Below are 26938 nucleotides of genomic sequence, written 5' to 3' on the forward strand. Positions count from 1 at the left end.
CAGCGTGGCTAGGGAGCAGGCACCATCTTTTTACACCAGCAGAGTCAACAAACGCTTTCCGCGCATTCTCAAATGCCCTTTTTTCCCTGCACGTGCCTTCTGTGCTCGTTTCTCCAAAGGAGCACTTTGCCAAACTTTTTGATGTCGCCGGTCGATATTTACGCTCTTCCAGTTATGAGCTGCAACTGCTCCGGCAGCCGAGAGTAAACGACTCGGCGCCTTTATGATTAAGATCTAGATTTCTATCCAAAAACCCTTTTCAGCTGAACCGATGTGGCGGAGAGGGGCACGTATTATTTTATTTGCTTACCATCCTCAGGTAAGCAAGAGTGTATTATCTACATTCAAAGGCACATCCTGGTCAGGTAAAACAACAACAATAATTGAATTATTTGTACCCCGTCCATCTGACAGGGTTGCCCCAGCCACTCTGGGCAGCTTCCAACAGATATAAAAGCATAATAAAATATCAAAACATGACAAATCCCCTCTATACAAGATTGGATCCAAAAGCTGACAGAATATGCCGAATTAGACGGTCTGTCAGAAAAAAACAAAGAATAAATCAAACCAGGAATTTGTTTCAAAATGAGGTTTTCAAAGAATATTCGAAAAAATAAATATAGTAGTTTAAATTCTGTTGCAGCATTCGAGGAGCTTAAGTAATAGTTGCAAGGTAGACATAAGAAATTAGCTATATTAAGAAAAAGTTTAATTATGATAAAAGTGTGTATTGGCAATAAGTAATATGAAATCGAAATACGGAATAGATGGGAGGTTGGGTCTTTAGTGTTAAGACCAATATATGTTTTATTGTTTGTTAAGAAAATTATGTGTCTATGGTTATTCCTGTGTGTAATTTGATATTTGTGTTTTTTCTTTTTTCTTGCTCTATCTTTCTATCTATATCTATCATCTATCTATCTATCATCTATCTATCTATCTATCTATCTATCTATCTATCTATCTATATATCAAAACATTACAAATTTCCTTAAAAAGGACTGTGGGGGGAGCCCACAGAGAGGGGCATGGTCTGGTCCGGGTACCAAAGGCCAAACAGGGACTCCCCTGCAGGAATTAAGTTTCCCCGCTATTACTCTAGGCAGCCCCTGAATTAAACACGATAAAATGCAATCAATAAACAACTTAAAAACTATCGACGTGGAAGCGGTGCCAGAACAATGTTTAGTGCAAGCCGGCATAAAGCCATAAGAAGCAGGATGAAATCGATATGGAAAATAGTTCTGAGAGCCAGGAAGTGGGGCTCAGGAAGCGTGATTGTTCTAAGAAATAAAAAGAATGTGTTTTTTGTTTGTTTTGGAAAAGGGCTTTGGAGGACGGGGAGTTGTGCTCTTTGCCCTGAATGGGTCCTAACACAAGTGCCAGGCGAGACTCTCTGGAGAGAGCATTCCGTCACCAGGGGAGCCACCACAAAGAAGCCCCCGCGAAGAAAGCAGACACTTACCTCGGGTTTTGCCTGTGTGGTGTCTTTGAAAACCAGCTCATACTTCAATATGATGTCCTGGCGGGGAGGACTCCAGGTCAGCAAAATGCTGCTATCGCTCTTGGCTTCTGCCCGGAAGTTCATGGGTTGACCGGGAACTGATGAGAGCAGGAAAAACAAAAAGACCCAGACGTTGTTGTAAGAACGTAAGACGAGACCTGCTGGATCAGGGCCCAGCACCCTGCTTTCACAGAGGGAGGAAGGAAGGGGGAGAGATTGGACAAACAAGAAAGCATTCCTCCCCCCCTTGCTTGTTTTTTTGCAATCTGTCTTCCTGTGTGTGCCCCCCACCTCCCCACCATTTACATAAATTACAGTGGACGCTCGGGTTGTGAATGTGATGCGTGCGGGATGCACATTTGTAACCCGCAGCGTTCGCAACCTGCAACGGTGCGTCTGCACATGTGCGGGTCGCAATCCAGCACTTCTGCACATGCACAAAGTGCAATTTAGCGCTTCTTCACATGCGCGACTGCCAAAACCCAGAAGCAACCCGTTCCGGTACTTCCGGGTTTCGGCGGTCCGTAACCCGAAAAAACGCAACCTGAAGCGTCTGTAACCTGAAGTATGACTGTATAAATCTATCTATAGGAATCAAGGTTGACTCGTTATGCTTGCCTAGCAAATGATTTCATGAGAATGTGCTGCATTCGGATGGTGGAACCCGTGTTGTAGTCACAACACTGGCGCGGCGAGGACTCACCTCCTTGCTTGGTTTTGACTTGGATCGGGTCCGAGAGCGGCCCGTCTCCCACGGAAGTGAAAGCCAGGACCCGAACGGTGTAGGTTTCCATCTCCAGGAGACTGCTGACGGTGGTCAAGAGGCTGTCGTCGACGTTATGCTTCTGCCAGTTGCTGACCGGCTGGTCTGGCTCCATGGTGTAGTAGACCCTGTAGCCCCGGATCTGACCGTTCGGCTCCACGGGCTCCTCCCACTGGATGATCATGGTTGAAGCGCTCAGCATCCGGCCCTGGACGTTGCGGGGGGCGCTGGCGGGGGCCTGCTCCCCTGTCCGCATCACCACGGGGTCGCTGGGCGGCCCCTGGCCGATGGTGTTGACGGCCGACACCCAGATCTCGTACTCCGAGTTGGGGCTGAGCCCCCCGATGCTGTAGCGGGTGGTGGTGATGTCTTCCTTGATCTGGTACGGTCCGTCCTGGCTCTTCGACTTGTACTCGATCACGTAGTAGGACACGGGGTCGGGGTTCCCTGAATCCCAAGTGATGGTGATGCTCGTCGCAGTCGTCTCCGTCACGATGGGGGTTCCAGGAGCCTTGGGGAGCGCTGAGAAACAAACCGGGAGAGGGAAAACTCAGGGAAACGAAAACCAAAGGCAAACAGCAGGGCGCCATATGCTAAATGCCGCACCTAATTGGCGCATTAGGGCAACGGGAGCCGGCAGCGCAGGTCTATAGACGGTGCGGCTGTTTGGAGAAATGTTCCCAGCCTTGTTAGGCACAGTTTATTATCCTCCTTAAACGGCTCAATCAAAACGGAAAGTGCTCAGCTCGGCATCTGGAATCATTAACGTGAGCTCTGAGCTAAAAAAGTAACAACGAGCCAACCCACAGCTTTGCTTGTGAGTGTGTGTCTGAAAGGAGACGCGGTTTCCAAAGAAGCCAGGTGGGAGCTTGGCGCCTTGAGCGTGGCCGCCATTTTGGAACACGTCTTGCTCGGAAAACATCTTGGAAAGGGCAAAATATCCACCGTACTAGGGAGCATGGAGGAAAGTGGGAAGAGACAGGAATTACTCCCGTTCTTTTAGAACATAATATCAATAGCCAAGAATCTGATAGATTAGTCTCAACCACACAGAAAAATGGTTTGGTCTTTTGATAGGCTAATTGGAGGTGGTTAGGCAAATTAAGAGAAAAACAAAATGTGGATCGGATGAATAGCATCATTTGTTTTGATAATTGGCTGTAGAAAACAAACGAATGCCGCAAAGGAAGAAATACTGCGTATTACAGTAGACTGAACATTCTGCTAAATGGAAGTTTCTCAATTCTACTTGTAGAATAATGTTGAGAATTTGAAAGAATATGAATCCTGAAATCATGGAGTTGAAAAGGACCCCAAGGGTCATCCAGTCCAAGCCGTTGCAACCCAGGAATCTCTACTAGATCATACATGAGAGACGGGGCCCCCAACCTCAGCTTAAAAACCTCCAAGGAAGGAGAGTACGCTACCTTCTCATGGGAGCCCGTTCCACTGTCAAACTACTGTTCATGCGGGAAGGGGGCAAATTATGTTTATACAGTGGTGCCCCGCAAGACGAATGCCTCGCAAGACGAAAAACTCGCTAGACGAAAGAGTTTTCCGTTTTTTGAGTCGTTCTGCAAGACGAATTTCCCTATGGGCTTGCTTCGCAAGACGAAACGTCTTGCGAGTTCTTGCGAGTTTGTTTCCTTTTTCTTAAAGCCGCTAAGCCGTTAATAGCTGCTAAGCCGCTAATAGCCGTGCTTCGCAAGACGAAAAAACCGCAAGACGAAGAGACTCGCGGAACGGATTAATTTTGTCTTGCGAGGCACCACTGTACACACAATTCAAAGTGTTGGCGCTGACCTTGAAAGCCCTAAACGGCCTCGGTCCAGTATACCTGAAGGAGCGTCTCCACCCCCATCGTCCAGCCCGGACACTGAGGTCCAGCGCTGAGGGCCTTCTGGCTGTTCCCTCCCTGCAAGAAGTCAAGTTACAGGGAACCTGGCAGAGGGCCTTCTTGGTGGTGGCACCCGCCCTATGGAACACTCTCCCACCAGATGTCAAAGAGAACAACTACTACCAGACTTTTAGACGACATCTGAAGGCAGCTCTGTTTAGGGAAGCTTTTAATGTTTGATGCATTACTGTATTTTAATATTGTGTTTGAAGCCGCCCAGAGTGGCTGGGGAATCCCAGCCAGATGGGCGGGGTATAAATTATAAATTATTATTATTATTACCCTGCTCAATATTATTTCTGCAATGCAGTTTGTTATTGGGCGGCTGAGGCAGGGGAGAGAACACAGAAAGCCCCCCTCTCTACTGAGTCTGACCACTGGCTAACAGAGTCCAGAGTTTCTGCTGACCGACCATCTCTCCCTTCAGGGTCCTTCCCAGTCTCTGTTACTTGAGCCTATTAACTGCAGATGGCAAGGTTTGAACTCAGGGCTTTCAGGTTCAACCCCTTCCAAGAGCCCCTTTAACCCCCTTCCCAACTCCATTAGAGAACATATATCTGATGCCCCCTTTGCCCCTCTCAAAACCACTCTTCAAAGCCTGAACACAACCCCAAACCAAGTGTGCGTCCTCTGTCCCCCAGTCGTTCCTCGTTTCCCAACTCCCTCTTATCCCTGAGTCAAATTGTTGACTGTATTCTCCTCGGGGGCAGAGGCATGCCTTTTTTTTTTTGCTGTCGTCGCTCTGCAAAAACGCCACATGCTTTATTAAAAAACGAACGGGAGGTAAACCGTCACACATCATACAACGCTGGCAAAAAGACACTAGGCTCATGCAAAATTGACAGGAAACCCGTGCACACTTAAGAACGGATGCATGGAGTACCCACGGTGTGTTTTGGCACATCTCGAGTTTTCCGAAAAGCCCAGGACTTTCATTCTTCATGCAGTAGCCTCTTGTTAGAGCTCTCGGGCGATTTGGGAGACATGCGGATGCTGACCTGACAGATGGTTAGCAGCAACACCACGCACAGATGCAGCTCTGAACGCTTCGTTCATGCTTTCTCTACGCATGTGAGCGAAGGGATGAGGCAAAGGGGTACCAGCCGACTGAGCCCCGCTGACCACTGCCCCAAAGCTCTGCCCTGGCAGCAAGCTCTCCAGATCAGCTAAGGAACAAGCAAGGAGGAGCAACTGACGGAGAGATGGGTGATGCAGAAATAGGCATGCAAACACGAGGGAGGGGACAAGCCGGGAAGTCAAAACAGGTAGCGGGCTTAAGCAACAGCTCTTCCACCTGGGAGGCAAGCTAAGGCTCCTGATGCAAACAGAGGCAAGGCATAGAGAATGATGATATCTTGCTGGGTTCCTAATCCCATCATCCTCCACAGTGGTCCTGCTCGCTGGAGGATGATGGGCGTGGAGTCCATCCGTGTGTGGAAGGGCACAGCTTTCCCTGCCTCTGCTGACCAGACTGGACCCCTGGCCACGTGAGGGCTGTGAAGACCCACCGGGAAGCCCCCCGTCATGCCAAGCGCCCGACGGCAGGAAAACTAGCCCTGCTTACATTTCACGGTGATCTGTGCCACGGCTTCGATGACGCCCAGACTAGACATGGCCACGCACGTGTAGTTGGCTGAGTCCTTCACGTCGGTCAGTTCCAGGACGTTCCGCCCCACGGGCATGTCGTCCTCTGGCGTCAGGTCTTCCGCCCCCTGCATCCACTTGACGTAGGGCATGGGGGAGCCCACCGCCACACAAGTGATGTTGACATTGCCCCCGGGCATAATCTCGTGGCTGGAGGGAGGGATGGAGAAGCGAGGGGCCACCCGGCGCACTGCGGACAAAAGGCACAGAGGTAACAAAAACAAAAGCAAAATAAAAAAGGGGGGAAAAAAGAAAAAGGAGAGAGAGAGAGAGGGGAAAAAAAGAAAAAGAAAAGAAAGATAAGGGGGAAAGAAGAGCAGAAGAGATTTTAAATACAGATGGGGCTTCAGCTGTTATCATTTTGTTGTCGTTCCTTCATTTAAAGGGGAGGGGGGGGGACAAAAAAAAGGAAGCTGAAATTAAAAATCATCAGAATACCGAGAAATGATAATCAATCAATAAAGGAAAAAACCAAACGAACAGAACTTCGAAAATAATTTTACTTTCACAAACGATATGTAGAATATAGACATAAAAGCGGTATCTCATAGCAACAGGAGTCCATTGATCGATTTTAAGACCCATCACAGCACAAATAAATACACAAAAATTTATTAGCAATTTCTCATCTTTAAGAGAGCAAAAGAAGTTGGGCGTGGCACTTCCGGACAGTGGGGCCCCCTCCCTGCGTACGTTGGGGTGGGCTATCCTTCTACTCCCCTTCCCCAACATTTTCGGCAAGGCCCCTTTCCGGCGGAGGCGAAGGGAAGGGGACCTTCCCTCAAATCGGAAACCAGGTTTTCAAAGCGGACCCTTGCAAAGCTAAACTGGCCCCCTCCAGAGACCAACACCCCTTGAAACAAAATAGTGGGAGGGGGAAGCAAGACTGGAAAAAGAGAAGAGAGGGGAGGAAAGGGGAATGCAAATTTTCAAGTGAGAAGGTCACATGTGCCGAGACTGGTGCATCTTTCGCACACAGAACCACGCACGGCCACAACAATCTTGAGAGGGTAGCCTTTCCAAAAGGGAAGGAAGACCCACCTAGCCATTAGGATAGCGGTTGCAGAAAGTGCTGTTTTTCTAGGGGGGAAAGTACTCACCACGAAGGCCTCCCTCGTTCTCTTACAATGGCGCCCACCTGAGAAGTGCCATCACTGAGCTTTGGTGGAAAGAAGAAGCAGCCCTGTTTGCGGAGCCTGCGCCCCTCCAGATGCCGCTGGACTAAAACTCCCACCGTCCCCTGATGGGAAATGGACACCTACAACATCTCTGGCGTGGGGGCACAGCTTACCCCTCCCTGAGCTAAGAAGAAGCATTCTCTGGTCTCAGGAGGAAATGCCTCTCCTAAACGAGGCATTCTTCCCTCTCTTGCATGGAGCAGTATGCTTCTCAGGGTCAGGAATTAGGAACCTGCAGCCTTTGAGATATTGCGGAACTACAATGCCCATCACCCACAGCCAGGCATGTCCAAAGCCCATTTTGGGGGCCTAATCCTGCCCGCTGGTCGGTTTAATCCGGCCTCTGTGGCAGTTAATTTCCTAAAGTCCATTTCGAGGGCCTAATCCTGCCCGCTGGTCGGTTTACGTAATCCGGCCTCTGTGGCAGTTAATTTTCTAGGATAAAAACCTCAACAACTTCAACCCTAAAAAAAAAGCTCAGCAACTGCAATCCTAAAAAATCCTAAAAAAGTTGGCCAACTTTGGTCAGCCCTCACGGCCCTTCACTTCATCAAATCTGGCCCTCTTTGAAAAAAGTTTGGACACCACTGTACCTCGGCCACTGGCCATGCTGGTTGCAGGGGCTGGTGGGTCTTGGGAGTCCAACAAATTGGGGGCCGGCCAGCGGCTTCCCCATCTGGTGCAGATGTGGGCTACAATGAACATCTGCATGGGCTCAAAGCCTTGGTCTTTTCTAGAAATGTCTCCCAAGGGAGACTGGAGGGACAGAGCAGTTCTCGCCGCAGCCCCCCCAAAACTTAAGGCAGGTAAAAATAGGTGAAATTGGGAGCTGGGTGGGAGGGAAAGGGGGCTTGTTCCCTGGAGGTGGCCAAAATCTAGCCTGCAAACCGGAAGTGGGGAGTTCACAAGGGTGTCCTCTCTGGGTGGTGGTGGTGAAGGGTCCCCCCCCATTTCCTGTCCTCACCCCCACCCCACCCCCCGCCTCCACGAAGCGACCCAGAGGAGTGCAGGGCGAGAGGGAACGTGGCGGCGAGGCGAGAGCCAGCGAGAGGGAAAAGATGAGAAACTCTAATGAAATTTTTGTGGTTTTCGGGCAGTGAAACCCTAACGAAGCCTCTTTGAAAGATCTGACATGATTCCATCAATAGATGCAGCTCTCAGAATCACAAACATCATGCAAAAGAGAAGAATGGAAAGAAGAGAACAAGAGAGGAAGAGGAGGAGAAGAAAGAAAGAGAGAGAGAGACAGAGACAGGGAGGAGGAGGAAAGGAGAATGGAGAGCATTGGAACTGGTTTGTGGGCCACTGCAAATGCCCACATGGGTAAGGAAAATAGAAAAAGAGACCAGGAGAGAGAGAGAGAGAGAGAGAGAAAGAAAGAGAGACAGAGAGAAGGGTTAAAGGTCGAGGGGGGAACCCACTTTTTAAAAATGCTGCATACTCATTTTATTTATTTTTTCTTGCCGATGTGAACCAATGCGTAGTAGGTTTTAACATTGGCACATCGCAGCCCTGGCATAATAATAATAATAATAATAATAATAATAATAATAATAATAATAAAACAATTGATAATAATCATAAGAGGAAGGAAAAACAAGTCCATGGAAACGGGCAACTTCGAGAACGGAAACAAACAAACGAAAGAATGGATGGATGCCCAGTGAACCTCCTGGGTGGAAGGACGAAGCTTTCCAGACCTTTAAATGGGGTGGGGGGTGGGGCCAAAAAGGGCAAGGAGGGGGTGCTTTTTCCAGGGTGGGGTGGGAGCAGGCAGGGGCGGTTCCATATTTTATTTTATTTTTTAAATTTTGTAGGAATTCTGAAAATCTCCTGTTCTCCCACTGGCCCCAGAAGTGGGTGGGGACTGTTATCTAAAGGCTGTGGAACTGGTTTCTGGGTGGGGGCCCTGCAATGTCCAGGGCCCTGCTGCAAGAGAAACACCCCCCCACCTCGATTTAGAAAGCCTGTCTTACAATTTTATGAAGATTTCAAAGTAATCCCTCCTGCAACCTCACTGGGTTGTATTCAGCCTTAAGCTCCACTCCATAGCTGTCAACCGTCCCTTATTTGGGGGGACAGTCCCTTATCCCAGTGCCGTGTCCCGCTGCTGTCCCTTATTGATGATGTCCCTTAAATTTCCCGGGTTTCAAAGGAAGCAGCTCCTCTCCCTCCCTCCCTGCCGGCCAGGGAGGAGGGAGGCTCCAACTGGGTTGCTTGGCTGCGTTGCTCACCCCATAAGGAGTCTAAGAACGACTGGGGGGGGGTGGAGCTTGCATGCCTTGTGCCGATCAAATCGGCCGCGTTGCCTGGGGACTCGCCTTTGCTCAGCGCTTCCCAGCAGAGAGGTGACAGTGGTTTCCCTTGCTGCACTCCTTTTGCTGGGTTGCTGCGCTGTGGGAACCACCGCTTGAGGCTTCGTTTGGCTGCTGGCTGGGCTTTCTGCCTTTGGCTCGGAGGGGCTCAGAAGTCGAGCATACCTGTGGCCGGAAAATCCCTTATTTTGGCTGCTGGTCCCTTATTTTCGAGGCTGCTGGTCCCTTATTTTCAAACCTGTAAGTTGACAGCTATGCTCCACTCATTACAGTGGGAAGATTCCTATATTCCTATTTAAATCGTCCCCTCTTATTCTGAACCATGAGGGTTAAGAGACTTATATGTTCAGGGGAAGGAACACTCTACCTCAACTGAAGAGCATCTTGGGACTGGATTCAATTCCTGGCGTCTCCACGTAGGACTGGAAACGCCCCTTCTCTGAAACACTGCAAGGCTCTTCCAGCCAGTGGGGACCATGCTAAATTAAATGGCCCAAGGTTCTGCCTATCATCTAAATGCTTCTGCACACTGCTGCCTCCCAACATGATCTTAACTAGGGATGACAATCTGCGACCTTCTAAATGCTCCTGGACTACAGTTCCCACCATCCCTGAGTCCATTGGCTGGGGCCGATTGAGAGTTGTAGTCCAACAACGCTTTGGAGAGACACAGATTCACCGCGAGAGATGGAAGTATGAGTGAATCTCAGCCTCTTCCCCCCCCAAAATATTCCTTTTGAGACTAAATATTGCCTTCTCTGCTTGGGATACTGTCCAAATCCAGCCACAAGTGGCAGTTCAGAGAAATAACAGGTAATTTTTTAATGGAGCCCATTTTTTTGAGTCAAAATGGAGAGACGGACTTTGGAGAACGAAGGGAAGAGGGGCAGAGAGAGGGGGAACCGGTTGAAGGAATGCAGGCGAGAAAAGGGGCAGGAGGAACAAGCTTTTTAAAAAATTTCTGCGGGGTTTGGGAACCCAGTTTTTGGGAAGGGATGGGAGTAACAAGGGAAAAAGCAAGGGGAAGGAAACTTCGGAGGTATTCAACTGACTGGAGAGTTCAGGTGGAAAACAAATGGCAGGAATGAATGCAAAAACACACACACCTAAATAATAATAATAATTGGAAACACAACAGGGGAACTGAACGGAGACTTGCACTGGCGAGGGGAGGAGGGTAGGGGGAGGGAAACAGGGGAAGGAAAGAAAGGGAAGAAGGAAGAAAGGAAAGAAAGAACAAACCAGAATTAAGTAAAACCGTTAAACCATAGTTCAAAACAAAGACCAATGCTGTGAATCGAAGTCTGAAGGGAACCCCAGTCGTTGTTCTCAAGTTAGCCAGGGGGATAAAGAGAGCGTTTCAGCGCTCTCCTTGCAAAGTGGCCAGGAAGGAAGGAAGGAAATGTTCCCATGGGGAGGGGGGCGTTCACATTTAGTGGGAAGCAATTCACGATACCCGCCCCCCTCTCCCTGATGATCATATGGCTGACTGGGAGGAAAGGGGAGCATATTTATGCAAAAGCTGGGGAGAGGAAGGTGGAAGAGAACATTTGGAGTGAAGGTGTCATAAAAAGAACTACAAGACAGAAAATATGGGTTCAACACCATCTCAGCTCCCTGAGGCTGCAGAAATCATGGAAGGCTTCCAGGTTAAGGACATCTTGAGAGTGCCCAGAGATGGTTTATTTCCCCACTGCTAAACTACTCTGGACGGTTAGGCTCTGTGGTTTAAACCAACCATGGTTTACTGTTAACATTTGGAAACAGCAAACGGTGGTTAGTTTAAACTATGGTTTTACTGCAGGGGAAGTCAAGATCAAACTGTAGCCCGTGACCCTGGCAAGTTTAACTAACCAGTTTCCAGTTCGGAGGTAAAGATTAACAATGATTGGTCAAGAACAGGAAGCCGATGGTTCTGGTCTTTTCCTTGGAGTCGCATACCTCCAACCCATCTCCTGGGTCTGCGTTCCTGCGCAACTCACATGATTCATGCGAGATCGTGGGCCCGAAAGACACAATTTTGGGGGGCTGTGCTCTCACAGAACCCCAAAACATGAGTTTTTGGGCAAAAGGTGTTTTTTTAAGTGGCTCAGTCGGTTGGACTCTACAATTCCATGGTTCTATGGAGTATTTTTTAACTGATAGCTTTACTGTTTGATTCTTTCCGTAAACTGCTTAGATGTTTGTTTTCTTTTTTCTAAATCAAGAGGTGTGTAAGTTTTATGAAATAAAACGAATGAATGGACCAGTTGTGGTCCAAAATAGCTGGACGGCACCCGATTATCTGGGCACTGTAGGGTGGGGGCACTACTGTTGTTGTTTTTTAACAAAACTGTGGAGTTGGAAGGGACCACAAGGGTCATCTAGCCCAATGCAGGAATCGTTCACCCAACACGGGGCTCGAACCCTCAACCCTGAGATTTAAGTGTCTCATGCCCTGCCAACGAGCCAGGATCAGAATCCAAAGTTTGATCTTGGCTTCTCAGGGTAGTGTTTACGCCAGCCAGTTTGGACAAAGCGACAGCCGAGCTTACTTCAAAACGGGCATGAATACATTCACACCATTTAAAGCATTATCGATAGAACCTGAAGCAAGCATGGCTGCCCCCCAAAGAATCCTGGGATATGTAGTTTCTGAAGGAGGCTGAGAGTTGGTTAGGAGGCCCCAATTCATCTCCAGGAGCGAATTTAACAGTCAATATCTTTTCACAGGGGATTTCAGCTCCATGGGAAGGATGGGTGGGGAGGGGGGGGTTCTTCCTAACAACTCTTAAGAAATGATAGCCCCCCCCCCACTTTTGTGAGAGAAGCCACGGGTCTTTGAAGAAGCATCATAACCCTTTAAATCAGCCTTTCTCAACCTGTGGGTCCCCAGATGTTGTTGGACTACAACTCCCATCCCCCCTAGCTAGCAAGGCCAGAGCTCAGGGACGATGGGAGTTGTAGTCCAACAACATCTGGGGACCCACAGGTTGAGAACAGCTGCTTTAAATCATGGGTTGGCAAACTAAGGCCCAGGGGCCAGATCCGGCCCAATCGCCTGCCAAATCCGGCCCGCGGACGGTCTGGGAATCGGCGTGTTTTTACATGAGTAGGATGTGTCCTTTTATTTAAAATGCATCTCTGGGTTATTTGTGGGGCCTGCCTGGTGTTTTCACATGAGTAGAATGTGTGCTGTTATTTAAAATGCATCTCTGGGTTATTTGGGGAGCAAAATTCATTACAGTGGTGCCTCGCAAGACGAAATTAATCCATTCCGCAAGTCTCTTCGTCTAGCGGTTTTTTCGTCTTGCAAAGCAACCCTATTAGCGGATTAGCGCTATTAGCGGTTTAGCGGCTATTAAAGGCTTAGCGGCTATTAAAGGCTTAGCGGCTAAAAGGCTATTAGTGGCTTAGAAAAAGGGGGGGGGAGCGAAAAAAAATCAGAACACTTGCAAGACGTTTTCGTCTTGCAAAGCAAGCCCATAGGGAAAATAGTCTTGCGAAGCAGCTCAAAAACGGAAAACCCTTTCGTCTAGCGGGTTTTCCGTCTTGCGAGGCATTCGTCTTGCAGGGCACCACTGTATTTTTTTTCAAAATCTGGTCTGGCCCCCCCACAAGGTCTGAGGGACCGGCCCCCTGCTTAAAAAGTCTGCTGACCCCTGCGTTTAAATGGATGCCCAAGTCTTGTTCATGGAGCACCAAACCACAGTTTAGTGTGCAGGCAGCGCCAAGTGCCACGTTACGCTAGACTGGCACCCGGAAAAGAGAAGAGGTCTTGCAACTTGTAATTTTATCTCTACAGCTTTTCTTTTATGGGAGGGGAGAGGTATAGCTCACTGACAGAGAACACACTATGTGTGCAAAAAGTCCTGGGTGTTTTTTTTTGGGGGGGAGAGAGATAAAGGTTGAGAGGACTTTCTCTTGGCCTGAGACTCTGGAGAGACAGTTTCCAATCAGCTTCTAAAAAAACCCTGTGCTGTTCTTACTTATTTCACCTGGATGAGAACCAAAAGGATCCGTGAGGGGTTGAAGGGAGAAAGCAGGAGGGGGTGCAAGCTTTGTTTTTTGTTTTTTACAGACCTGCTTGTAGAGGAACGGAGAGTCGAGGTTTGTCGGGCAAGGGCGACCCCCGCAGCCTGCCCTGAGACCGAACTCCCATGCTGGAAGGAAAGTTCTGTGGAAGGTTCTGATTCCATTCTCTCCCTGCTGGCTTTTTGCTTTATGATCATCATTTCTCCCCACCGTGCCCAGACCACCACCCCCCAACCCGGATCCACCCAGATTTTACCATGGAAGAGGAACAATTTGCAAGGGATTGTAAAGGGTTGGGAACGTGGAGAAGAGGGTGGGGTAGCCTTTTGGGCGAGTTCTCGTCGCTTCAAACCCCGATTCACGTAGAAAATCAAGTCAAAATTAAGACAGGAAGGGAAAGGTAGGTAGACAGGTAGGTGGAAGGGAAGGTCATGGGTCGGGGGGAGAGGAGAAAAACAAAACCCATGTGAAATTAAAACGTGGCAAAATAGAAGTCAACTGCAATTGTAATGACATAAGGGACGGGCGGGAAATAATTGTGCTTTGTTTTGCGTTTAATAAAATTTAAAATAAAAAAAATAATACTAAAACAACCACACAACGGAAAAACCAAAAGAACACCAAATCAAAACTGAAGGGTGATTGGTTGAGAAAGCACCAAGGAAACCGAAATGGTCTTAAACATTTTGACACCCGGCAAGCCCGTAGCTCCGAATGAGGTGAGAAGGCGGACATTATTAGCATTTTGGGCAAGACAGAGGAGTCCGTTCTGTCTTACTCCAAAATGAGGAGGGGGGGGAGGAAAGGGGGGGGCAAAATAATGTGCAGCCTTGATATACATATTTGTAGTGAATATTAGATTACACCTGTCCCGTCCCTTCTCAAGCAGGTGATTTGTGGGTACCTCTCTAGTCCTTCTTCCTTTCGTCTCCCCCTAGATGCAAATTTCGGCTATGTTGCCTGTCATAAGCGGGATATGAGTGGAATTATTTACCCTGTACCCACAACGATGGGTTTCTTTCCTTCCCCCTTTAACAATTAGTGTGTTGGCTATCCAAATACAGCAACTCACGGGAACTGTTCTAAACGCCCACCCCAATTTGGTTGTTCAGCTGGTTTCCTTTTTCGTGTATCGGTTGGTTCATTTTGCACGACGGGCAAATGGGATCATTCGGAAGTCAAATTGGATCCCAGCCGGATGCTCCGATTGACACCCCCCAAATTAAGGGTGGCATTTGTTTAAAATGGTGGTTGTTGTTTTGTTTTGTTTTTTCGTCTGCCGTGTGTGTGACAAGGTGTAATCTAAATTCCCCACCCACCCCCCTAAAAACAAAGAGAACAGCAATGCAAAAAGGGATAATAAGACAAAAGCAGGCAGAGGATTTCGAAATCACAAATAGCACAGTGTTCCTGCAGCAAGTAATTTGGTCTTAAGGCATTTACTCCCCTGAAACGCTTGAGAAATCCTTCTGCAGAAACAGAGTGTTAATTTAACTGATTCTCGTTAAAAGTTTTGTTCAGTATCTTTTCAGCTCAGATAATACAGATTTTAAAAGTAGCAGGCTTTCCAAAAATAGCAAGGGGCATTCCACTTACCCCGTGACCAATTCTCTTTCTTTCTTTCATTCTCTCTCTCTTTCTCTCTCTCTCTTTCAATGCAAATGTGAAGATGACTGAATTTTAATAAATAATACCGCAAGAGACAGATCTCTCACCCTGAGTTCCAGAGATCAGGGTAGAAAGCTGGATGGATGGCTTGTACCCAACTAAATCCTACTCAAGAGTAGACCTACTACAGTTAATGGTTAGCTGTGTCCTTTAATTTCAGCAGCTCTGCTCTGAGTACGGCTGACACTGAAGACAACCCATAACCGGCAAAGTTTCCCCTTGCTTTCTGTATTCTAGATACCTCCCTGGTGTCCCTTGTTTGCAGGTGAGGTGGGAGTGGGGAATTCCTCGGTGGAGGGGGTTGTGTGTGTGGGGTGTTTAAAGAGATGCACCCTGCAAAAAAAACCCCCAACCTAACACTCCCTTAAAAAAAAAGGTAAAGGACCCCTGACAGTTAAGTCCAGTCGCAGACGACTCTAGGGTTACGGCGCTCATCTCGCTTTATTGGCCGAGAGAGCCGGCGTTTGTCCGCAGTTTTTCTGGGTCATGTGGCCAGCAGGACTAAACCGCTTCTGGCGAAACCAGAGCAGCGCATGGAAATGCCGTTTCCCTTCCCGCCGGAGCGGTACCTATTTATCTACTTGCACTTTGACGTGCTTTTGAACTGCTAGGTTGGCAGGAGCAGGGACCGAGCGACGGGAGCTCACCCCGTTGCAGGGATTCGAACCGCCAACCTTCTGATCGGCAAGTTCAAGAGGCTCTGTGGTTTAGACCACAGCGCCACCCATGTCCCTTTACAAAGAGGAAGCCTATGGACGAGAGAATTGCAGTAATAACCAAGCAACCTCTCAATGTAGCTTTGCAACACTGAATGCTAATGTCACATCAATGTGTTCTGAAATGTCCAGCTGTGCTGACTGGATACGGCCTCCAAATGCACCACAGCAGTGAAATACTGAGATATGGTCAACCCCAAAGCCTCGATATCCTGAAGACAGTTTGGTTATTACTGCAGGAGCCCTAAGAAGATCACAGCTGGATCAGGGTCCGAACAGTCCAGCATCTCGGTCTCACAGCGGCCACCCAGGCATTCTACTCCAGGCATAGGCAAACTCGGCCCTCCAGATGTTTTGGGACTACAACTCCCATCATCCCTTTCTAAGAGGACCAGTGGTCAGGGATGATGGGAATTGTAGTCCTAAAAACATCTGGAGGGCCGAGTTTGTTCTACTCACTGCAGGCCATGGACTTGATTTTTGTAAAGTTTTTGCTTTATTTTTCATAGGCATGTTACAGAACATACGTGTTATTTTTTTTGTAACAGGCCTGGCTGGTTTATACCCCACTGGACTTGAAGATGCCCAAGGTTTTCAAGCACACCTGTCCTCCTACAATGGGCAGGTTATCCTTGAATGGTCCTTCCTCCACAGGTGGTGTTTTTCAAAACTTTCTACCCTCAGGAGGCCTCCCCAATGATGTTATATGAAGACGCTCGACTCTCCCCTGAAGGGGCATGGACCAGGGCAAGTTAATAAGTGGTATCTTTGAAGACGAGCTTAAAAACTGAGGACCTCCGATAACTCTCTGAGGATTTTTATGTGGGGCAGACTAAAAAAAAACCCCAAACAAACCACACTACTCTGTGGGAAGAAATCCTAGTGGAGGAATCCATAGGACAGGGAAGTTCCCAGACTGCAAAATTCATGTTTCTGCTTTTTTATTTTTTAAGAGTGGGAGATGTTGACATTCCAACAAAATAATCTTCATGGAGGTTTGGCCTTCTCAAATTCCTGCCCTCACTTGGTTAGCACTGTAGCCTTAACCCCTTACACAAGGTATAAGTCAGCCCCTCGCCTCAAGATATTTTACACTGCAGGCTCCAGCCACCTGTTGGATTTGGAACAAGTCAGTTGTGCTTAAGTTCCCACCGAAATAAGTGGAGGCTTAAACGTCAAGGGTTTCATCCAACTAAGTCCTACTCAGAGTAGACTCATTGGAGTTAGTTGCCCTACATTACTTAGGTCGTTAATTAGCCGGGGTCTGCTCCACGTAGGACCAACTCCAAGCCATGAGTACACTTGCCCCATAGCTTTTGACAAGACCCAATTTCAACTGAGCCTGGGATCTGGGCCCTATATATTTCATTTACTTTCCAAATTTCTAGAACGGGTGCAGAAGACTCTAACTCTGGAGGTTCCAGTTACAGATAGGTAGCTGTGTTGGTCTGCCATAGTCAAAATAAAAAAATTCCTTCCAGTAGCACCTTAAAGACCAACTATTTAGTTCTTGGTATGAGCTTTCGTGTGCGTATCTGAAGAAGTGTGCATGCACAAGAAAGCTCATACCAAGAACTAAATAGTTGGTCTTTAAGGTGCTACTGGAAGGAATTTTTTAATTTTAACTCTGGAGGGTGATTGCTGCCTCGTACACCTACGGCAGCCGTCGCCAGATTGGTGCCCTGCAGAGATTTTGGACCACAACTGAGGCTTGCGACTTGCCTGAAAGGTAGCTCACATGCCTTGCAAGCTCACCCAGTCCTCTAGCTGCGGTAATCATTTGCAAAACCCAGTCAAGAGGACACTGAGTGAAGCCTTGCTAATTAATCTCCGGAGGAAAGGGCAAGTGGAGTCAAGGATGTCTTGGTGCAAGGAAGAAACCTCTATTGTTTCATGAGAACATTGGATGAGCTGCGCTGGTCCAGATCAAATGTCTATCTAGGGACTCTTCTGGGAAGATTGTGGATACCCAGAAACTGGCGTTCAGATCCATACTCTGGATCCCCTGCTTTTGGGCGTTCTGGGGTGAGGCACACGCCCCCCCCGAACCCCAGAAGCGAGGGGAGCATCTCTGAAAGGATGAAGTCTGTGCATGTAAAAGCGCCAGGCGTTTTTGAGCATAGAAATACCAGCATCTTTAGAGAAAGACAGACAGAGAGAGAAAGAGAGAGAGAGAGAAAGAAGGAAAGAGAGAGGAAGAGAAAGCGAAAGTAGAAGAGAGAGGAAATAATAATGAGACAGATAACTGTCAAAGCTGCACCGGATTTCTCAATAAATAAATACACAAACAGATCGGCCACACAGCTTTAATACCTGCACATTAGGAACTTGCCCACTGGGTTTTATAAGGCTGTCATCTTTGTCATAATTAAGGAAATAGGAGTATATAGAAGAGGGGTGGGGTTTTTTGGGGTGGGTGGGGGGTTGATTTGGGAATGCCGGAATACGTGTGTGTGTGTGTGTGTGTGTGTGTGTCTGTCTGTCAGTCAGTCAGAGAGAGAGCCATTTATAAGAAGCAGGCAGACCCTTCAAAAGTTTGCAATGGGGAGTCTTATCAAACTGATGTTGTCTGAAGTGTGTATGGGGAGGTGCCTTTTATTTATTTGTTTGTTTATTTATTAAATTTGTATACTGTCCTATACCTGCATGTCTCAGGGCGGGTCACAAGATAAAATCATGATATAAAAAAGACATAAAGGAAAAGGGACCCCTGACCGTTAGGTCCAGTCGTGGACGACTCTGGGGTTGCGGCGCTCATCTCGCTTTATTGGATGAGGGAGCCGGCATACAGCTTCCAGATCATGTGGCCAGCAGGACTAAGCCGCTTCTGGCGAACCAGAGCAGCGCATGGAAATGCCGTTTACCTTCCCGCCGGAGCTGTACCTATTTATCTACTTGCACTTTGAGGTGCTTTCGAACTGCTAGGTTGGCAGGAGCAGGGACCGAGCAACGGGAGCTCACCCCATTTTGGGGATTCGAACCGCCGACCTTCTGATCGGCAAGTCCTAGGCTCAGTGGTTTAGACCACAGTGCCACCCGTGCCCCCCCCAAAGGCATACTACATAATAATAACAAAAAAACAAACAAGAAAAACCCAGTAACCTCCTCCCAACACATTTTAAAAGGGCACTGAATGTCAGTCAGTCCAAGGCCTGGTTGAAGATGAGTATTTTTGCCTGGCGCCGAAAGGTGTCTAATGAAGGCACCAGGCGAACTTCCCTGGGGAGAGAATTCCACAGACGGGGAGCCACTGCAGAGAAGGCCCTGTTTTTGTGTTGCCACCTTCTGGACCTCTTGAGGAGGAGGCACAAGAGGTTGATGCCAGGGTCTAGGTTGGTTCATATTGAAAGAGGCGGTCATTGAAGTGTTGTGGTCCTGAGACGTTTAAGGCTTTATAGGTCAAAGCCAGCACTTTGAATTGGGCCCAGAAACTAACTGGTAGCCAGTGCAGTCGGACCAGGAACCGTCTTGCTCTGGTGATCAACTGGGCTGCTGAATTCTGCACTAGCTGATGTTTCTGAACCATCTTCAGAGGCAGCCCTACATATAACATATAATCTAATACCCTATGATGATTCCGTCCTGCAAATACAAAGGATTTCAAAGTTTAGCTTTAAAAATATCCAAAATGCAGATGGTTTCCAGGGGCTATTCATGTGGCACTCATCTCAGTCACATAAGAAAGTCCATCGGGGTGGATTACTCTCTGGAACTCTCTGCTACTTGATATTAGACAAAGGCCTTTGTGCTTCTTCTTTCTTGGTGCCTGTAGGCACGCCTACCAAGACATGTAATTTGAATGTCGCTTTGAATTGGATTACTCTGAGCAGGACTTTGTCTCCATCTGCACTGTATATTTTAAGTGGTAAGGAGACCGCCCTATTCTTGATTGATTGCTAAACCGCTCTGGGAACTATAGCGCTCTGAGGGGCTCTCCAAACAGCTGTCAGCACCCTCAACAAACTGCACTTCCCAGATTTCTGGTTCTCACCCAGGGAGGCAAAGTTATTTTCGTCAAATAAATAATCTGTTTCACTGTTGATCTTAATCCCTTTGGAAGCTTTCGACAGTTTTCACTGATCCTTTAAACATTTGTTGTAAACTGCTTAGGGGTTTTTTGCTGCAACCGAGTGGCATATAAATTCAAAATAAGAAAAACAGCCCAGGGTGACAGGTAACCCAGCCCTGAACTAAAAACGGCAGGAAAGTGGTCCTTATTAGATGCCGCCTGCCTCAGCCAACATGGCCGACGGTCAGGGATGATGGGCATTGTAGTCCACCAATATTTTGAAGGGCCACTCAGGCAAAGTCTCAGAAGACCGTTAGCCGCAACGGGTGCGATTTTGTTCTGTGTGGAAGCCGAGGCGCATTGTGGGGAATCTTGAGAATAACCAGCGGTTTAGCTGAAGCTTTAAAATAGAAGTCTTTAATCCTCCACCTGCGATGTACATTCAAACAGGGCGCTGAAAGAGACGTTTATCGGCTTATTTTAAACATTCGCAACCTTTGCAGACAGAGTCATCAATAGATGACACAGGTGGGGGGGGGCAGCTATGGTCTGTTGGCGTCACAGAATTGGAAGCCCAACCCTTGACCATGGGTAGACCAGGGGCCGGATCCGGCCCAATTGCCTTCTAAGTCCAGCCAACGGATGGTCCGGGAATCGGCGTGTTTTTACATGAGTAGAATGTGTCCTTTGATTTAAAATGCACCTCTGGGTTATTTGTGGGGCATAGGAATTCGTTCATTATTATTTTTTCCAAAATATAGTCCGGCCCCCGCCAAGGTCTGAAGGACAGTGGACCGGCCCCCTGCTGAAAAAGTTTGCAAAAGTTTGCAAGAGCATCACGATTTGCACGTGTGTTTTTCTGGGTGATTAAAACCACTTTGGTGCGGTGGTTACCCGGAAGCGATTAAATTTAAGGAAAGTAAACTTCTGGTTGTGTAATGGGAGTCCAGGATTGTTCTAAGAACTTGAGGGCAACGCTTAAGTTCCCTTTTTAGCAGCCCATGAAATGTAATGCTCAAGTTCATTTTGGGACCGCCTAGCCGAGACCCCCCCTCCCCTCGTCCCGGGAGGCTGTTCCTCAGACAGGCATTAGAGCTGTGTGGCTGCAATATTATCGGGCTGGAGGTTGTTAAATCGTCAGAGGGGTGTGGGTTGGGGGGGTAGATTTTGAGGAGGGGGTGGAAGAAAGGGAAGCAGGAACACTGGCTTTTTTTCCACAATGCAATTGGAATAAAAATACAGCACAGCATAACCGATCGAAACCAACCGACTGACAAACCGACAAAGGAAGGTTTTTTTAAAGAAAAAAGAAAAAAAGAGAGAAACGGAAAAAAACCAAAAATCAAAATGTTTAAAAAGAAATAAATATGCGGGTGGGGGGGAAGGGGAAAAAAATTCCACTGATAACGTAAAAAAAAAAAGTTCATTTGAAATTATATGTATATATGTATATATATATATATACACACGCACGCACACTCACGCACACAATTTGAAAGAACAATAAAAATTTAAAAGGGGGCGGGAGAAACGAAATAATATTAATTTAAAAAGAAAAGAAAAGAAAACTGAAAAGGACCGGCATGCAAAAGATCGTTGCCTCGTAAACATTCTCCTGTCATGCAGATCAGGCCCAAAATGTCCATACAGCAAGGTAACCATGACGACAGAAAAAAGTGCACACAGAAATGCAACCAACGGATGCAGAGAGCGCACACGTCCCACAATGCAACTCAACTCATCTCCAACGAGACCCGAGAACGAAGAGGGGGGGGGGTCTCGCTTTGTCAACTTTTTTTTTAATTATTATATAAAATATATATATATAGATATATATATAAACGCAGAGATTTTCTTTCTTTTTCTCTCATTTTTTTTTAAAAAAGGAATATTCAATCATATATATATATATATTCGCCATTTTATTTTTTATGTTATTTATTAATTTATTTTTTTATAAAAAAAAGATATATCGCAATCATAAGATATAGGGTTATTTATATATTTCTCTCTTTTTTAATTTTTTTAATTAATTTTTTTTTAATTAAGAAATGTAAAAATATGTGGGTAAAGAAAGTAAAAAAGGAAAAAAAAAAACCACACCAACCTTCTCGTAGCTCTGAGGGATGTTTTAAAGGGGTTTGATGCAGAACACAATGACATGAGAAGAGGAGAGAAGAAAAATAAGGGAAACACAGAGAGAGTAAAAAAAGGCCTTCACGGCTGGCAACTGCAATTTCAATTGCTTTCCTTTCCTTTCCTTTTGTATTTCCGCCTTTTAACTTAAAAAAACAAAAATATCGAGCTAAAAAAGGTAATATATATCATCTCAAAATGTCCATTTTTAATTTTTCCAGCGACCGTCTTCCCCCACCACATTTAGCCACGTGAACCCCCTCCCTGTGTTAGCACGACCCTTCCTTGCCAATTCGGCAGTAATGACCCCCCCTGCACCCCATCAGACCCTCCCCCAAACCCCCAAACCCCACCGGTGGATTCTACCCTGCATCCACAGATCTGGCAAAAAGCCCCTGCGGCTCAAAGAAAGGAAGGTTAAACAACATTTACAGCACGGCACCCCAAACAAAAGAAAAAAAACCCGAAGTCTTCTCCTTCGTTTCCACCTTGGCACTGTCAGTCGTCGTCCCGGGAGTTCCAGCCGCCCACCCGAATATTTTGAGGTGCCCTCGAAAACCCATCCAAGGCATGTCTTCATGGGAACTGCAGGGGAACGGAGTCGGTGCAATCCTGCCCCCGCCACCCTGTGCCAATCCAGGTGAGTTGCACCTGGATAGAAGCGCTGCATCTGTCTCTCTGGGCTCATTCACCAGGTAAGACAACGGCTGCTTGCAATTCGACCTGGTCCCTTGGAATATTTGGGGGCTCTTTATTATTATTATTATTATTATTATTATTATTAAAAAAGGATGCTATTTCCCGTGCTTCTGGTTTATTGTGAAGCTGCCAAGCCCATTTCCCGGCGCCCATTCAGACATGCCTTAAAAGCCCCGCCCCTTCCAACACAGGCTCCTCCCCTCCCCACCCAAACTCATTCAGACATGAAAGGGGTGGGGGTGGACGGAAGTTCCCTATGGTGGTTAAAATTACTAACAACTAACAACAAAAAATTGCTAAAAACGACAACAAGGAAAGTGCAGAAATGGGGAGGAACACCAAACAGTGGAAACGCCCTACTCTGTGCACCTGAAATCCCATTTTTGGGAGGGGATAAAAGCATATTATGGGAGAAACAGTTTGACAAATCGGTAGGAGGGGGAAACAACAACCATAGACCCAGCAATCATGTTCAAGGCTCTTTGGAAATAATGACAGAAAAGGAAAATAATGCTAATAGTGATAAGGCCCCAGTCACACAATCCAAACCATTTCTCCCTTTTGCGCAATTATCGTAAAACACAACAAGGAAGCAGAAGTTATTAGAGAGAGCACTCCGTTGTCCAGGTGAACTTCCAAGGTGAGCTTCTTTTGCCCCATCTACGATGCGAGGCGCTGCCTGACTCTACGGAAGATCTTACATTTTGAACCCAAACAGATGTCTCCGTAAACACATGCGCCACACCTGTGGCTTTCCAAAGCTGGGTTTGAAACAGTTAGCAGCTCCTGAGGGGAGCTTGCGCAACCTGCGTCATTCAGTGATTATTCTACACTTGGAAAGAGCTAATTTTTCCAATCATTTCTTCTCTGGATTCCTAGGAGGTGAAGGACAGGTTGGGCAGGTGTTGTAATATTGTGCAATGCTGGTATTGCCCCACCAGGTGCCGCTACTGCATAGTGCTGAGCAAGCAACAACATAAAGCATTGATATTGGGGAGAAAGAGCTCTGTCTAAATTTCAGAACAAAGAGGAACTCGTAAATTTGGCCCACTTTTCTGACACTTTGGCCAGTCCCCACAAAAGATATCGGGTTTTAGACTGCTTTTTTTTTGGATGGACTGGGCCAAACCATCGCAGCTTTGTAGGGGAAGAATGAAGCGTTTTTACACAAAATTAAGCAACCAAATTGAACAAACGGGGCGAGAGAAAGCTCCCGATTTCTGAACTGTGGCAGGTTAAAATTCTCAACCCACAGAAGACCCACGAAGGAAGGGACAAAGCCACATGGATCATGTGAGCTCAGCCCTCGAGGCCTGAGATTTTACCCACGGCACAAAAACTCTGAGAAACATTTCCTTCAGCACAGCGCCAGATGTTACGCTCTACGTTGCTGGTTGCATCAACAATGGAGGCAACGGACATCATTTCTCATTTTTTTGTCATTGGGCCACAACATCAACAACATCAACAACAGTAACAGCAGCAGCAGCAAACAAAGACAAAAGCCTCCTTTGAAAATTTAGCTTGGGTGTAAAAAAAACACACACACACACAAAACCCAGAAAATAAGCAGTGTTATCAGGCATGTGGCCCCAAGCAGACTGGAAAAAGAGGTCACTTTACTGCAGTGTTAGACATTGAAATTTCTAAAGGCCTGTATGGCTTTCGATCTACTGTGGTGCATGAAGCTGAGCAGCCATGGACTGGTCCATAGCAGAGACGCCAACAACCTCATTGCCCCAGGTAGTGAAAACAAGGAGGCTTATGGGTATCTAGTGGGAGGCTGGGGAAACCTATGCTTAGGAGATGACGGAAGGTGTACTCCTCAGAGATATTTAGGAAGGCCGCAGCTTCCAGCATCCATAGTTTGAAAGGGATGCTGGGTCTGGCAAGAAAGTTATTTTAATTTTTGTGCACCTGACATCAGACTGGAAAGAGGAAGAAAAAGTGTTGCAGCCTATCTCTTCACAATAACTGCAAGAGGGACCCCCCGCGCCCCACTTCTGTTGACGAGGGCGCCCTTCTGATCAGAGACAATGGGGAACCATTTTGTGTGTGGCCAGGCTTCCGAAAACACCCCCCCCCCCAAAGGAACCACTTGGCCGTTTGTCAAGCCTTGACGGAACGGCGTGAGCCTATGAGGGCTGGGGGTTGGGAGACCCCTGGCTGGACCGTGAGACTCTATAATCTGATGGTGGTGAACAGGTCACTTCTGGCCATTTGGGGCAGGGGCCTTCCAAGGACCTCAACGCCACCTGATTCGTGCAGCCGTTTGAACCTCACCCAGACCACACCTCTCTGACCTTGGGCCCTGATGGACCACAATTCCCCATCATCCTTGATGACAACGGCTGCAGTTGGTGTGTCTGTAGCACAACAGCAACTGGAGATCCAAGGAATACTGTTGTAGACTCTGAAACACGTCTTTCAGGGGGTTTCAGCATCCCTTCGCACACGGTGTTGTGTTTGTGCACGATTTTGTCTAAGCACCTGGCAGGGTTAGATATCACATACGAAAAGGGGTTCCCCTCCCTTTTTTTTTAAAGTGGGGTGCTGTTGTTGGGACAGCTTGAAAGGTCAGGTGTTTGATCATAATTCTGTGGTGGGACTGCACAACTCTCCTTAAAACATTCCTTTGCAGCATCCATCACCAACTTCGTGCCCTCCAGACATTACTGTTTACTGTAGTCTAGCAGCAGTTCTCAACCTGTGGGTCCCCAGATGTGGTTGGACTACAACTCCCATCATCCCTGAGCTCTGGCCTTGCTAGCTAGGGGGTGATGGGAGTTGTAGTCCAATAACATCTGGGGAGCCACAGGTTGAGAAAGGCTGGTCTAGAGGAACCAGGTTGGCAAAGGTGATGTAAAGGTAAAGGTAAAGGGACCCCTGACCATTAGGTCCAGTCGTGGCCGACTCTGGGGTTGCGGCGCTCATCTCGCTTTATTGGCCGAGGGAGCCGGCGTACAGCTTCCAGATCATGTGGCCAGCAGGATTAAGCAGCTTCTGGCGAACCAGAGCAGCGCACGGAAACACCGTTTACTTTCCCGCTGGAGTGGTACCTATTTATCTCCTTGCACTTTGACGTGCTTTCGAACTGCTAGGTTGGCAGGAGCTGGGACCGAGCAACGGGAGCTCACCCCGTTGTGGGGATTCGAACCGCCGACCTTCTGATCGGCAAGCCCTAGGCTCTGTGGTTTAACCCACAGCACCACCCGCATCCCTTAAAGGTGATGTACAGGAATAAATAAATAAATAAGGGTGTACCTCCGGCCTCAAGGGAGGAAAAAAGGAGGATGGCCGCATTACGAACCAAATCTGAATTATCAGGGAAAGCCTGACCCAAACTGCAAACATGGACCAGCTTTAACAGCTGGTTTACATCTTGGGGGGTGAGGATTTGTGGGAATTCCAGTACTTTTGGCACCCCTGCCCCCCTCCTTCTGGGTAGACTACAATTCCCATAATCCCGAGAGGAAGGGTCCAGGAAGGTGTGAGTGTCTTAAAAGATGGCCTTGGGAGACTTGCCTCTCTCATTTCTTGCAGTCCCATGCCAGTTTGGCTGAGCCAATCAGCCCAGTAATAACGTCGAAACAACGGAGAGGCTTAGGACCACCCCATAAGTACTGGCTACCACAATGGTGGTTGGGGAAAAAAACCCTTTTTTTTTTGACAGGGGGAACAGAAAGAGCAAGGTATATTTTTAGGCGGGCTAGAAAGAAAAACACAAATGTTTAGAAATAAGGGCAGGGTGACAGCTCCTTGCTTGGGGCACTTGCACACCCAAACCACTGGCACAGTCCATGCAAACTCACAGGAGTTGGGACCTAAAGGGTCATCCATCCCAACCCGCTGCAAAGCAGGAATGTCATATGTAGATCGGGTTGGTGTGGGATATTTACAGGGATAGGAGCTGCCCCTTGGCCTGCCCTAGTGGTCGTTGGAAAAAGTGGGGAAACTGAGCCAGTTGTTAGCCGGAGGCCTCCTGCAGTGTAGCTGCAGACCCATTTATTAGACATTTCCTCCTGCTCCCCAGTGCATATTCCCACACAGTTGGGTCTCTCCAATGTCCCGCCAGGCTCTGGGGCCACCCATTTGTCTCCGATACGGACTTTGCAGTCCACCCCAAACACCTTCTGGATCTTGAGAAAAAGAGAAACGCAGCAAAAAACAGAAGCCTTCAGAAGTGTGTGTGTGTCTCTGCGCGCGTGTAGGCTGGGGGGAAGAGGAATTTGGAGAGGATGGCATTTGCCACTCTTGCGAGTCACGGCGTTCCCTACCTCTCACATATAGGTTTGCGGGTGAGGAGTACCGCACGCCGGCGCTGTTGCTGGCCACGCACTCGTACTTCCCCTGGTCGGTCTCTTCGCTGCTTTCGATCTGAAGGCCACCTGG

General features: G+C 47.7%; 1 protein-coding gene and 2 long non-coding RNA genes across 22 annotated transcripts in view; 2 read left to right on the forward strand and 1 right to left on the reverse strand.

Moving 5' to 3' along the window:
• Positions 1-26938, forward strand: part of LOC309523075 — a 219728-nt gene that overhangs the window by 92419 nt on the left and 100371 nt on the right. The window lies entirely within an intron of this gene.
• PTPRS (protein tyrosine phosphatase receptor type S) overlaps positions 1-26938 on the reverse strand; it is a 305222-nt gene that overhangs the window by 89361 nt on the left and 188923 nt on the right. For 11 of the 20 annotated variants that reach the window (XM_082206217.1, XM_082206214.1, XM_082206218.1 and 8 more), the window contains 4 exons: positions 26812-26934; positions 5732-6001; positions 2211-2792; positions 1469-1605 (listed from right to left, as the gene is read on the reverse strand). In XM_082206217.1, the coding sequence (XP_082062343.1) occupies positions 1469-1605; positions 2211-2792; positions 5732-6001; positions 26812-26934 (1112 nt within the window). The remainder of the gene's footprint in view (positions 1-1468; positions 1606-2210; positions 2793-5731; positions 6002-26811; positions 26935-26938) is intronic. The other 9 variants (XM_082206204.1, XM_082206221.1, XM_082206219.1 and 6 more) reach the window with 1 other exon arrangement.
• Positions 15725-17925, forward strand: LOC309523086. Its single transcript, XR_014215233.1, has 2 exons — positions 15725-17119; positions 17336-17925. It is a non-coding gene; the product is annotated as an uncharacterized lncRNA (long non-coding RNA).

The sequence above is a fragment of the Podarcis vaucheri genome (assembly GCF_965113315.1).
Source record: "Podarcis vaucheri genome assembly, chromosome: 18".
Taxonomy (NCBI): domain Eukaryota; kingdom Metazoa; phylum Chordata; class Lepidosauria; order Squamata; family Lacertidae; genus Podarcis; species Podarcis vaucheri.